Source organism: Lissotriton vulgaris, chromosome 7 (genome assembly GCF_964263255.1).
Source record: "Lissotriton vulgaris chromosome 7, aLisVul1.2, whole genome shotgun sequence".
In the NCBI taxonomy this organism is placed as follows: domain Eukaryota; kingdom Metazoa; phylum Chordata; class Amphibia; order Caudata; family Salamandridae; genus Lissotriton; species Lissotriton vulgaris.
Window position 1 is genome coordinate 242671545 of NC_141695.1, and position 15178 is coordinate 242686722.

Here is a 15178-nt window from a genome sequence, read left to right on the forward strand (position 1 = left end):
ATCCTCACTGCTCAATGTGAGTCGGTCCTAGGAGATGGTGCTCCGGTGCTGCAAAACAGGCATCTTTATAATTAACTCACTTGAAGAAACACAGTAGCATACACCATACATGCAGATGCATGAAGTATAATGTGCTATTTATCACCAATTTCTTTTTGGGGGGAGTGATGGGGGAAACCAGTTTTAACATTGTATCTACAGTGGGCTATACTACAGCTCACTCTTCATTATGATGTTACCAGAAATTATGGTTTCTATGTAAGCTGAGTTTCTGAACCACTCATTGTAAAGCACTTACCTACCTTTTTTAATAGGCATGCTATTGCTAAATATGCAAAGAATTAAAAAATGGACAAGAGAATAACACATTTTACCATTGTCAGTAAGATTCCCAAAGGTAAAAGTGCGAAAAGAATGTCATCAAAAGGGTTAAATATTTGACCACCACTTCTCTTTTATCATGAGTTACCGGCTCCCAGCAAGGCCCCCTTAAACCTGCACATGAAGGCAAGAGTGAACCTCCTTCCTGAATCCAGACATAGTATTAATTAATTGATGTTATGCCCGCAAGAAGAAGGACAAAAGTTCCTTCTAACGTGACTATGGCCAGTAGTTTCGTGCACATCAGCTTTAAAGACTAAAATGCTCTCTCACTAGTCCATCCACAGGGTTTCTATGTGTCACTCATGGACAGGATCATGCAACAGTTAAAAGATCTTAAAATAAGATGATTGTATGAAAAGCATGAAAAGGTAGAGGGATAATCAGATATGGGGTATTGGCCATTCTGAACCGAATGAATAGTATTGAAGTGTAATTCGTCATCTTCATCAGTGATCCTTCCTTCACTCTTGCTGAGACTCATGTTTGTGTTGTGTATCTCCAGCCTTGAGGGGAAGTTTGTATATTGGATTCTGACTCTGCCTGGGCACTTTAGAATGTGCTCTATTCACCCATGGTCTGACAAGTTCAGAAAGTGTAGGGATTTCTCCCCAAGGTCGCACAAGTGGTTTCTCCTGCAGGAGTGTCTCTGTCATACAGCAGACTCCTAAGTGCAAAGGCCCTCTCTTGTCCAGACTACTTTCTGCAAGGTCCTCCATGCTCTTCAGCATTCTTTTTCCTACATAAAAGCTACATAGTTCCTCTGTACATCTAATTGCCTCTTTTACATTTCCTTGCATAGGTAAGATATTTTGAACTCTGATGGAACATCTGTAAGTAGTATAATGTTGACAGTGGCCACTGAAGGACAGTGTGAGGGAGTGAGAGTAGTGACTCCAAAATAATTCCTTTTTCTCCCATAGATTATCAAAGACTGCAGACTTGGGGTCTTGTGTGTTCAGGAGTCCTCTTCATCCTGGGGATCCTGAGCATTCTGCGTAAGTATTGAAGGTATTCCTTCTCCCCAATGACCCTATTACATCCAATCTCTGATGACCTGGACAACCCCAATATCTATAATGGGAGATTTTGAAATGTCTATGCTGTTAATGGAATGCTCTGATGATTTGAGAATGTTGTGAATCCATCTCGCTTTTATTTCCTCAGCCAGGGTGACCTAAAATGGCCCTTGAAGAACTAAGACACAGCAGGCTTTCAAGACAAGCTCAGATAAATGTACATACAATCAAAGTAAATTGAAGTGAAGCCCCAATGAAAATCAAATTTATCTGGAAAATCTGAAGGGATTTAAAACAAAAACTTACAGGCCAATTACGATGTTGGTGGCGTCGGTCCTACCGACATCTATAACCGTGGTCAGACCGTTGCATTAGTATACAGCCATTCAGACCGCAATTGCCCAGGGACTGACCGACAGCTTCCAATGGGTTCAAGGAACTCATTGTACAGTACGTCCGGTGGAATCCCTCATAATAGACTTCGAGCCTTCTCAGGCACCGCTGTGGGGATTACAATCCACCTTTCTGCCAGCCATTGAACGTTGATACTTCTAATGTGAAAGGCTGTCAGAAAGACTTTTTGGGGTCCTTAGCAGGGTCCCTCTCCCTCATGGTCATCACCTATGAGCCCTGAGGGGCACCAGCGGTGCCCCTCTAAACATCCCTGCATCGCCTGGCAGGCAAAGCTTGGTGCCTGCCGCAGGGTGCAGGGATGTTTACAAACATGCCTTTTGGCATTTGGGCTTGTGCTGTAGCTCTTTTCCGGGCCCCAGATCAAGCCTCAATGTTTTTGACTGCCTCCACAGTGGTTAGATAGTACTTTGGCTACTGGGACTGCCAACTACCTGTCGGCCGGTCCTGTTCCCACATCACTGACAGTCAGACGCACATTCAACCTTCATCATAATCAGTCCTCTAATTCTGAGAAAGAAATTGACAAAACATTTTCCAGATGGATGAAAACTATTCTTTAACCAATCTCATCTTGTGTCTCATGATTGAAGAGCAGCGTAGATCAACAGGGTTATAGCTTCCTTCTGCACTGTTACATTGTTAATAGATGATTTTAACTCCAGCTCTGCAATCAAAACTCACAAAAGTCTTTGAATATTCAATCTACTCCGTACCTGTCTTTGAACAACAACCCTCATCGGATTACCTGCAAAAAATAATTAACATACATCAACACTGGAATTATTTTTGCCAGATGAAGGGAATTAAGCTCCTACTGCTCCCTAAAATGATCTAAACTTTGTAAAATGAAAACATGATTATGCATTACATTAAATTTGTGATCTACTACTTTACGATGTTTTACGTTGATCAAGCAATGCCTGATGCTTCTTCTTTTCCTTGTACTATATTCGAGTCGACCATGTATACATTTATCTTTTTTGCTACAGAATGCAGTTTGTCTCTAGTCCAGGTCATTGTAGATTTACATCTGTATTGCTTTTGGACTGATTTGTAAAGTTGTAAATTGAATATGCAGTGTACAAGGGTTGATGACTGGCAACTGATCTCAGTGGCATCCTTTTGGTGGTAAGGTTGTATTCCCATCAAAAATGTGGTGCACATTTTACCATAGAAGATAATTGCGAAAATGTCTGTATTCATAACTACTATATCTGAGGCCCTATGAAGAACATACTTTCAAAGAACTTTGAATAATGATCTTATCACTTTGTACAAGCAATGTCCTATTTATTTAAAGTCAAGTGACCCTGTAGTGTGAGTTAATAGATTGAATAGGCATGGCAATTTCATTCAACTTTCACCCTAGTACAGAAGAAAGTTAAGATTGTAGGGCCTTGGAGATTTCATGCTACATCATCCCAACAGAGATCCCTACAGAAACTGAGCAGGCATGGAGGCTGCCGTTCTCATTACAATGTCAGAAAGCCTTGTCCATTGGTCATATCTGCAGGGCATATCTGTTTCCCAGGCTGGCAAAGAAAGTTGAGATTGAGATGGGGGTGTTATTTATCACAGGAGATCTAGAAGGAGCTTACCAAATAGCGTAAGGTTTACACAGAAAGAAAAATACAGTTAAATGTGGTGCAACAGGTGAGGGAAATTACCCCTAAACCCTCAGTTTAGACCCTAGGGTCTGGTTAAATACAACAAGTCCTATGCACACGCATGTGAGTCAAAGACTGTACAACACAGTTTTAATTAATTGATGATGAAGACACTAGGTATCCTTTCTTTGTAATGTTCACTTTTAATGGTGTGTTGCTTAGCGGTCCAGCCAACGTGTTTCGTCAATGGGGTGTAAACCCTTGACTTCTTCAGGGCTTCGACTGCATGAAAGTTCTTAGACCATAACACCGGTAATAATTCCGAACCGGTAGGTCATAAGTATTTCACACTGGTGATGTGTATTTCCTTGAAATACTGTGGTTAAGTCTCTTGGTCAGAGTATCTGAGCAGTGCCAGTTCTACGGGCAGTTATTTTAACTAAGTTTTGCTCAGCCTTGGTGTGGCAAAATCTATGACACTGCACAGATGTCCGTAGGTGAATCTCTGGCGAGTACGCCCAGCCTATCTCATCTTCCCGAGATTTTGTTCCAACCGGATGCAAGATGTTGGCAAAGAAAGTTGTGGGTGCAGGAGCAGACAGCAAAGTGGTGGGCTGTTTCTGTGTTATCAACTATCTGCTGTGCTCATTCACCTCTTCTCTGATTTTGTTATTACTCTTCTTCACTTGATTTAGGCAGCAAATGCCCTTGCAAATTCAAACAAGCATCAAAGGTAAGCATGTTTCATCTTTCTCATGACCCACTTCGTCATTTTGTGTTGTAAGTGTGATCTGCAGTGTAAGTCCTCACTTTTGAAATATTTTCCTTGTCCGTAGAAAGTGTTCATGTCATGAGCCATGCCTCAGGATTGGATATGGCCACTGACTCATTTGCATCAACCAGGAGCGTTGACCTGTCTTGCAACTAGTGTTCACATCCTGGCATGGGTATATTGAAACAAAATTTTGCGGCAAGAACCCATTCCTTTATCGTCCTGTGCAACAAACTGTACTAACAAGTATGTTTGGTGCACTAAATATATAAATAGCACATGTGCATTATGTTGCAGAGCACTTCCCCACTCTCATAACAACACCTCCCATCCTTTCTGTCAAATCCTCATTTCTTGGACACTGTCCCAGATGGGCAGGGACTCCATATGTCCATAAACCGGTCTCTGTAAAACATGCCTCATTGCTTGGAGCTTGGTGTGTGGTATATCCAATGTCGTATTTTAATAAATGGCAAGCAGGGAGGACAGGTTCCAGGATGATTGCAAACTAATCAGTTAGTTAAGTTAGGTAATTAAATAAGTCCTATAATCCTGACACTCTTTAAAGGTGAATAAATGGAGATATCTGGCGATGTAACATGCTACTCATCCGTCAAGACACATTCCTTGATCTTTACGGTGGAGCAAACCATTAACATGTACTAAAGAGGATGGGGGAACTTAAAGATGGAAAGGGTGAGAATAGTGTAAGAGAAAAAAAGGAATGATAAAAGACAACAGTATATAATTAAAAAAGTGGACAAAATAAAATAAGCATAAGCCCGGGTGGCTCAGTGGATGTGGAGAGCAGCACGGGCTGAGTGAGTCATGGAGATAAAGAACAAAGTGGTAAATTAGCGGACAGTGTCTGTGGATACAATGTGTGGCTGTGGAGGCAGGTGAGGGGGGAGCTCACAGATCAGTAGTAGTGCTAATGTGTCAGATCTCTGATGGTTGCTTGTAGGTCAGCAGCCTCCAATGAGGCAGCCACCTCCTTGGGGAAAATCTCTGGTAGAAATGCCACAACCCTATATGGGTACTGAAAAGGTGGTTACTTTGCAATTCTCAGCGTACACATTTCCCTGACAAGCTAGAAACTCCATCCCAGCAAGTCAAAGAAGTGTAATGTTGCAGTTATACAGTCTCCACACTACCAAGGATCTGGACAACGTTATGGAATGTGGTAAATAGAGCTGAAGAAACATCTTATTCAGTAGTCTGAGGTAAAAAGCTGCTCTTTATACAGTCATTTACACAGACCACACCTACAACCTTGACATAATCCTTAACAGCAAACTCACAATAAAGTGCCAAGTCAACACAGTTGCTTCCTCTTGCATCCACACCCTCTGCATGCTCAGACAAATCTTCAAATGGATCCCCAGCAGCAACAGGAAAACTGTCACCCGCTGCTACTATGGGAACTCTCTCTACACTGGAATCACCATCCAACTCTTCAAAAGACTCCAGGCCACACAGAAAGCAGCAATCAGACTCACCCTCAAACTCTCGAAATGCAGCTGCATCAACACCCAGCTCAGGAACCTTTACTGGCTACCCTTCTAGAAGATATGTAAGTTCAAGCTACTGACACGCCTGCAGAGCTCTACATGACCAGGGACCAGCCTATATCAAGCACAGCCTGAATTTCCATCAGCCCGTCCGACACCTACAATCCACCTCCCTGGCTCTCGTACACCCCCGCACCTGCCACCACAACAGTGGAGGGCATGCCTTCACCTACCTTGCTGTGAAAGCCTGGAATTCACCTAGCCTTCCACCTACAAACATCACCCTCCCTGGCAGATTTCAGACGAGAAGTCAAGACTTGGCTCTTCTACTGCAACCACAGTCAACCAGAGCCTAGACACCCTCAAGGGTGAGGAGCAGTGCTTTACAAGACTAATTGTTGGATTGATATAGCCTAATTAAGATTCGACAGCCAATGGCAAGAATGGTTTCAAACCGCACTCAAAGATCTTTAACTAATTAACACGGGCAACTTGAGGCTCTTAATTTCTCTTGCAAGTTAAATTGCAGACCAGGGGAAGTGGAAAAGATCTCATGGGTGTAACACTAGCCACTGCAGCCCTTGTGACAGGGAGCCACACTCTCAGGTTCCCCTCGAACCTATTGGGGGCCCATTCAGACCAAAGTCAATGAATATCTGTGGGATATGGTAGACTCAGGGGTCCCTCATCATATTCTACTGGGAGTCCGCGCCATTTAATGTTATGTCACCGCCTCATGGGTTTGAGAAAAGCTTAGGTTAGCACAGTAGATTGTTGGCATTGGAGTAAATTGTTCATTGCAGGTGCAGTCCGCAAGAGGAATATACCAGCCGTCTGAGATAGACTGTAATCTGCTCCAGTTCCTGCAACATTCCTTGATAACCTGAGATTTTCTCCACTCGACAATATAATTAGACATTTCAATGCTAAGCCTTCAAAAAAGCTGTAGGCCCGCTTGCTACATAGGGTGAAAAATGCATTGGCTGAAGTTCATATCCTAACATATGAGAGCATTAAGACAATATGTATGGAAGATCAAGACATTTTTAAATGGTTCATTCTGCTTTTGCTCTGTGTAAAATGCTTCTGCCTAATCTTTTTTTACATGCACTATATAATTCAAATAATGTGTCCTAGCTTCTACTTTGCAAAAACGTTCCAGTAAGAGTTACACAATTACTTAACTCTTTAAAGCCTGAAATAAATAATTATTTACACGGAAAGAACCTTCGGTGCATATCTGCAAAAAACATTATTGCACGCTACAACCCCCTGGGAAACCCAACAAGGAGCGCAGGCTCACAGCGCCCCAAATATCACCAGTACAACCTCTTCAGAGAGTTAACAAGGTTAAAACCGATTTTCCAAATCTGAGTGCAGAGGAAAGTCTATGAACCCTGCTAGATGGAATGTGTGACGCAGCAAATAAGTGGCAGACTAAGACATCTGAAGCATAAGACACCTGAAGACTCCTAGATGAACTAGAAAGAGAGCCTTTAAGAGTAAGGGACAATCCTAGGCTTTTGTGCACATGCAAAGTGAGCATGATGATGTCAGGCCAGAAATAAAAGTTCATGATGCCAGATACCATGCTGGGCTTTACCCTACCAACAATCCAGAATGAATAGCTATCCCTGCCGTTACCGGCCACCAGAAACCATGACCCAGTCCTGATCCTTCATTTTACAAACCATTATTTTCAAGTGAGTCAGTCTAAGTTGTTTGATTGAAATGAACCCGAACAACAGCTTCTATAACTCTATTATAGGAATCAAAGAACCGAACCTGAAGGATGAGTCTCCAATGGTCTGGAATCATCTGGTAGCCTTACTCACATTGCAGTGTATAGACTAAATGTTATCAAGTGCTCTGAAATGTCTGGATGGAGACGTGCCATGCTTAACAAAAGTATTAAATACTAGAACATTGGAGTGCTGAGCGCTCCATTGAAGAGAATGAAGTGTTCCGGGCTTATAGTGGCTGATAGAATCCAAGCATCAACATTCACATGTGTGTTCACAGCAACAGCTGCGAACAAGTTTTCACAGAGCCCGAGGGGTTCTCAACCCCCTAGAACTCCATGAGGCTTTGTTTTACAAGTTAGAAAATTCCGCCCTCGAGATGCAGAATGTTCGAATAGCCTCAGAATCCCCCCATAGCGGGCTCTACTGGCCATTAAAGGCCTGCTCTCTTGTTAAAAGCCCTCACATTCGGCTTGGACCTTTAATGCTGGAGATGGTTTTTAATGGCTGATAGAGCCTGCTGTGGCAGGCTTTAAAGCTATAGTAAAATTACGAACTGCATTTAGCTAACAGGATTACCAACATGGTTCTAGGAGATTTTTTCCATAGAGTTGACACCCAACAACCTAATCAGCCCCTGACCTCCATCTTTTTGTCCCCAGTTTATAGGGTATGATGGCAGATAAGGGGAAAGTGAATTATGGAAAATTGTGAGTAAATATGGCGGCAGGATAAAAGGAGTGAATGGGGCCAGGTTTGAAAGGGAAGTAATGCACCTGCTTTGCACTTCATGAAGATTTGGAAGATATGTTTCTGTATCAGCTGTAGAGCAACTGGATACAGAGAAACCAGGCCTGCCAGTGGAAACAGGTGGTGCTATTTCAAGCTTTGCATAATGGCTATTATGATGATAAAGCTATGATGACATTTTAGGCACCAAATACAAGCTGGCAATTTGAGGGCTAGCGAGGCCACATTGGCTGGTTGCTTGTCATGGTAGTTCTTGTTGTTTAATTGAGGGCTGTGGATGCTGCCTAGCAAGTGATATTTAGTTCTGCTTACTGGTGAAGGAGGTGTGCCATGTAGATTCTTCATAAACTAAGTGTCTGGACTGCATAAGGGGGGATGTATGTCAGTACTACGCGATCTTTTAGATCGTGGTACTTGACAAAGCTGTTTCTACAACACAAGTCGTTACAACGACTTGCGTTGGAGGGAGTGGATTGAGGTTTATTATAATTTTATATTCCAACACCAGCCCATGTAACAGTAGGGAAGGTGTTGGAATATAAAATTATAATATTCCTTAACCAACAGCGCCATCCAGCGCAAGTCGTAGGTGACCTATCCTTAGGACACCCCCGCGCCGCACGGCCACCAGCTGTCGCGTGTGCCCCCGCCTGCCGCTGATCTCAGCCTCGCTGAGCCTTCCTTCTCCTGGCCACGCCCCCCCACCGTCACTCGTTGTTTGCCGACTGCCCTTGGCGTTTTTTAAAGTATCATTGTATTGTACTGTATTGTAACCTTATTTTCTTTCTTTCCCGTGTATTGTACTGCATTGTAACCTTATTTTCTTATTGTATCCTTCTCCTGGCCACGCCCCCCCGCCGTCACTTGCTGCTTGCCGATTGTCCTTGGCGTTTTTAAAAGTGTCATTGTATTGTACTGTATTGTAACCCTATTTTCTTTCTGCCCATCTGGTTCCTTTGCCCGTGTTGTTGCCCCCCCTGTGCACTGCCCCCCGCGCCCACCCGCCCCGCTCCCCACTTCCCGCCGCCGCCGGGAGTGTGGACACGCCCCCTTTTTTTCTGTACCCTCCCGCTCCCGCCTCCCAGCTGCTCCTCCTCCCTGCACTTCGCCATAAATGGCGACCGTGCGCACGCGCAGCGTTGACGCGCAGCGGGAGCGCCGATTGTGCACCGAAGGCACGCCAAAGGTAAGCCTGTCTGCGCCCGTCCGCGCCTGGACCGCGCCCAGGGCCCGGACCCCTGGCCCCCACCGACGGAAGACGACCTGACTGTCCTATGATGCCACCGAACTCATCGCACTCAACGCCGGCAGACTCCCGGGCTGCTACCGAGCCACCCCGAAACACACCCACGGACCCTTCTGCTGCAACGCCTGCAAGTTCACCTGCATCCGGACCTGCACCACCCCAGCAGCGCCCAAGACCTCGACGAGCAACAGCAACAGCCACCTGAAATGCATCCTGCTCAACACCCGCTCAGTCCACAGACACGCCGTCGAGCTCTGGAACCCGATCGACACCACAACCCCAGACGTCCCCTACCTCACGGAAACCTGGATGAACGCCTCCTCAGCGCCCGACATCGCCATCGCCATCGCCATCCCGGACGGCTACAAGATCATCCGGAGGGACCGCGTCAACCAGACAGGAGGAGGCATCGCCATAATCCACAGGAACTCCATCCGCATCACGACCAACACCGACGACACCCTCGTGCCCACCGAGCACCTGCACTTCCAGATCCACATCAACCCCAAGACCACCCTCAGAGGCACGCTCATCTACAGACCCCCGGGACCACGCACACAATTCAGCGAAGACATCGCCGACTTCGTCAGCCCGCATGCCCTCCCTTCCGCTGACTACATCATCCTCGGGGACCTCAACTTCCACCTGGAGAACAACAACGACCGCAACACTATCACCCTGCTGGACAACCTCGCTAACCTCGGACTCAAGCAACTGGTGACCACCCCCACCCACTACGCCGGGCCCACACTCGACCCCGTCTTCTCCTCCAGCAAGGACATCGCCTTCAGCCACGTCACCGGACTCCACTGGACGGACCACAGCTGCGTCCACTTCAGCTTCAAAAGGACCACGATCCACCACCAACAGCAACAGGTCGCACGCAGAAGCTGGAACAAGATCACAGCCGACCAGCTCGCAACCTCCCTGAGCAAGAACCCCCCCTCCAGCGCTACGAACCCCAGCCAAGCGGCCACCAACCTCACGAAGTGGATCAGCGACTGCGCAGACGACCTCGCCCCCCTGAGGACCCCGCCTAGCAGACCCAGCAGCAAGAAAGCCCCATGGTTCACAGACGAACTCAAGAACTCGAAGAAGAACTGCAGAGCCCTTGAAAAAGCCCGGTGCAGAGACCCAACACCAGACAACATGACTGCCCTCAAGCTCGCCACCCGAAAACACCACCAACTGATCCGCACCACCAAGAAAACTGCATTCAAGGAACGGCTGGACAACAACGCACACAACAGCAAGGAACTCTTCAACATCGTTAAAGAGCTCTCCAACCCCAACGCCGGGAACAACGACATCACCCCTTCGCAAGCCCTCTGCAACTCCCTCACCTCCTACTTCCACAACAAGATCGCGGACATACACAAGAGCTTCAGCACCCTACCGACGCATGCCACGTCCGAACCACCGCGCCCCACCACCACCCTCCGCGCCTGGACCCCGATCAGCACCGAAGACACCATCCGCACGATGAACTCCATCCACTCCGGATCTCCGACCGACCCTTGCCCTCACCACGTCTTCAATAAAGCCGACGCTGTCATCGCACCCCACCTGCGGGACATCATCAACACCTCCTTCAACACCGCTACCTTCCCGGAGAACTGGAAGCATGCCGAACTCAGCGCCCTGCTTAAGAAGCCATCAGCCGACCCCACCGACCTCAAGAACTACCGACCCATCTCTCTCTGCTCCCGTTCCCCGCTAAAGTCATCGAGAAGACCATCAACAAGCAGCTGGCTGCCTTCCTCGAGACGAACGGATCCCTCGACCTCTCGCAGTCTGGCTTCCGGGCCAACCACAGCACCGAGACCGCCCTGATCGCAGCCACCGATGACATCCGTTATGAAAAACAGGGTTAAACCCAATATAGTCAGTAGGGACCTGGGTAACAATTAGAACCAAAGGAAGGGGTCCCGTGACCGGAGGAAAGAAATTACAAATTTACACCATTTGTATTCAACAATTCAAAAAAAAGAAAAAACTTTTTTTAGAAGCAAAAAAGAATTTAATTCAAGATTGCATACATCCTATTCAATGGATATATTACTCATTTATACATTCTTTTGATACCACAGTTTATATACAATGTGCGTGCCCACATTCACAACAGGAAGGGGGTGACGTGAGGGAAAGTGTAGGGGGTAGGATATATGTGATCTGATTCATTCGGTGACAAGTCTTATTCAAGCTTCTAAGACAATGTACATGTGGTCCTTGAAAACAGGGCCACAGTTTGCGGCTCCTATAGAGTCCAAATTTATGAATGATAAAGACCGGCCTAACTCCGTTGTAGCCGTAAGTGTCTGAATGAGGACCAGAGTTGGTCGTGGGTAGTGTAGTCGTCTACGTTTCGACCCAATATAAGTAGGATTCTTTTCCTTACGACAGGGTCTTCATCAGGACAAACAGAGTTGTGGGTGGGCAACCTCCTGGGGAGCAATTAGAAAAGCGAATTAGAAACACACCAATCCTGTATTTTATTTCATAGGAAGGTGGTACATAATAGATAATCGTTAAAAAAAGGAGAGACAGCCGTGTTGTCTATCTCTGTCTGAATCCCATAAGTAAGATTGAAAAATATAGACTAACGCTCACCTTTCGCAAAGGGGCGATAGGAGTGGACTTGAAGGTTAGGTTTTCTTGGTCCAAGCTGTTGGTAGATAACTCTAAATTTTAAAAGAAAGACTGATGTTTTTAAACACGTCTGATAGATTGACAGCTAGTACATTTAAGACCTATATAGAAGGTCTGATCTTCAAGATTGACGATGTGTAAAGTCGTCTTGGCTGAAAAAGGGGGGGCTAGTTCACCCATACTGCTGTGAGCTCGAATAATCCTCTGTATTATTACCTGTTGACCCCTATAGGGTAACACCCTAGTGGGTTGTGGAAGTAATTCTTAATGGTGGATAAGAGTTTTCACCCTGCAAGAATGGAAAATGAAATATCTATTTGCACAGCAAATATCAAACATGCAAACATTACTGGTGTTTCAACAATCTTTTTTTGTATGGCTAACCACTATTAACCAGTTGGTTAAATTCAATTGGGTAGATTCTGTATACAATATGTAGGAAACCTCACTCAGGCATACTAATCCGTTCTGGGCACCCACGTTTTTGGGTGGGAAACCTAAGTATGAAGAGAAATTCGTAAAATAAACTAGTATTAGTCTTGCAGAAAAACTGGCTATTTTACGTATCTATGCATTACAAGTGAGTATCATTACCGGGAGAGGCAGCAGGAGATTTTTAATGTACTAGACTTTTTCTAAGGATCACCGATTCTTTATGGAGGACGCATATGCGAATTGCAAATTTCTATTTGAGAAAAGGCGGCATGAAAATCTGCCTGGAGGGGGAAAAAATATTCTAAATTACAGAAAACATCAAACGCTTCAAAATATGCAACCTAGCATTAATTAGGAATCATTGAAACAGGTAACATTACCAAGTAGGCTGATAGAGAAATATATTATGGTGCAGTCCTTAGCCCATCTCGTGGGAGGGTGCCTTTTTTGCCTAGAAGAAATGTGGAAAATAGTCGGTTGTTTCCATTGGTCAAGGAAAGTTAATAAGCACGGGTTGTCTAAAAACAAATTTCACGCTTTCCTACCTGCCACCGCCAGGTGGTCTTGGAAGATCAACGGAGGCGATTCTACAGTTATGTTCACCGTCACCTAGAGACCGAATGAACACACACAGTTGAGGGCAATGTACGCGGTTTTTTACCGCGCCGTTCAAAAGGGGAGCCGAGCTCTGCTTGACAACGGAGAAACAGCGGCCCTCATCCTCCTAGACCTCTCCGCGGCATTCGACACTGTCTGCCACCGTACCCTAGTACAGCGCCTCAGCAATGTCGGAATCCAGGAGAAGGCACTGGAGTGGACCATCTTCTTCCCCGCCGGAAGAACACAGAGAGTCCGCCTCCCCCCGTTCAGATCAGAAGCTACCGAAGTCATCTGCGGCGTTCCTCAAGGCTCGTCACTCAGCCCAACCCTCTTCAACGTCTACATGAGTCCCCTCACAGCCATCGCATGCCAGAACTACCTCAACATCATCTCTTACGCCGACGACACCCAGCTGATCCTCTCCCTCACCAACGACCCCGCCACCGCCAGAGCCAACCTACACGAAGGGATGAAAGAGGTAGCCGAATGGATGAAGAACAGCCGCCTGAAACTGAACTCGGACAAGACGGAAGTCCTCATCCTGGGATCCTCACCCTCCGCCTGGGACGACACCTGGTGGCCCCCCGCCCTAGGCAGCGCACCAAAACCAACAGACGACGCACGCAACCTGGGCTTCATCCTGGACTCCTCCCTCTCCATGACCAGACAAGTCAACGCCGTCTCCTCATCGTGCTTCAACATCCTACGCATGCTACGCAAGATCTTCCGGTTGATCCCCACCGAGACCAGGAAGACGGTCACCCAAGCCCTCGTCACCAGCCGACTGGACTACGGCAACTCCCTCTACGCCGGTACCACCGTCAAACTCCAGAAGAGACTCCAACGGATCCAGAACGCCTCCGCACGATTCATCCTGGACATCCCCCGTCGCAACCACATCTCCGGACACCTGAGAGACCTGCACTGGCTCCCGGTCAACAAGAGAATCACCTTCCGTCTCCTCACCCACGCACACAAAGCCCTTCACAACCAAGGCCCAGGATACCTCAACAGCCGCCTCAACTTCTACGCTCCAAAACGCAAGCTTCGATCGACCGGACACGCCCTCACCGCCGTCCCCCGCATACGAAGAGCCACCACAGGGGGAAGGTCCTTCTCCTACCTTGCCGCCAGGACCTGGAACTCCCTCCCGACCCACCTCCGCCTGACCAAGGACCACCTCGCCTTCAGGAAGCAGCTCAAGACCTAGCTGTTCGAGCAGTAGCAGACCCTCCCTCCCCAAGCGCCTTGAGACCCTCCGGGTGAGTAGCGTGCTATACAAATACTGTGATTGATTGATTGATTGATTGATTGTAATGGCCGCGTGGTGAAGGTAGTGCGGTGTAAACACCGCGTTGTAAACGATGTTCCCCCATAAGGGGTGTTCGAACCCTGGTGGCCCTCTGTATGTGTTCCAAACTTATGGCTTGAGGAACTTTTCCTTTTCTTGTGTTGTCCTTGGCGGTGCCAGTGACACTATACTTTTTATGGGGTTTTCTTGGTTTTCATTCACCAGTCCTCTCCTCTCAGAATACTTTAACCAGGACATCTAACAAGCCTGGTTCCGCTTGTGCCGTTGGTAAATATTTTCTAGATGCTTTATCATAGACTGAGATTGATTCTTTGTGTGGCTAGAGCCACATTACGTATGCCATCACAAAATAAATATATGGGTCAGCATCAGGTTGGAAAGCCATAGTTTTTGGCTGATGACAACTGGGTAGTTGGAATGTTGTTGGCCTTTTTGCTACAGCACACTCCACTTGCAAACCTAAATATCTAACACTTTCTATATTAAACTGCCATCTTGAAATGTGAAAGTATCAGAAAGGTACCTACTGAAAATCATTCTGTCATAGGTATTCAAACATGTTTGCTGAAATGAAAAAAAAACATCATGCATTCTGATTCAGGAATACATGCTTGTTTTGAGGAACATACAAAAAGACAAGTACCTCAATGCAAGTTAACATTCTGTATGTGACTGCATCACTAGAGTATTGAACAGCCTAAAGAATTAGTGTCTATGCCCAATACAATAAGATGATATAG

General features: G+C 46.3%; 1 protein-coding gene across 1 annotated transcript in view; it reads left to right on the forward strand.

Annotated features, from left to right (window-relative positions):
- The window catches only part of LOC147701288 (uncharacterized), a 510654-nt gene that overhangs the window by 479606 nt on the left and 15870 nt on the right, over positions 1 to 15178 (forward strand). The window contains exons 9-10 of the mRNA XM_086928611.1: positions 1305 to 1379; positions 4117 to 4154. Coding sequence (XP_086784737.1) covers positions 1305 to 1379; positions 4117 to 4154 — 113 coding nt within the window. The remainder of the gene's footprint in view (positions 1 to 1304; positions 1380 to 4116; positions 4155 to 15178) is intronic.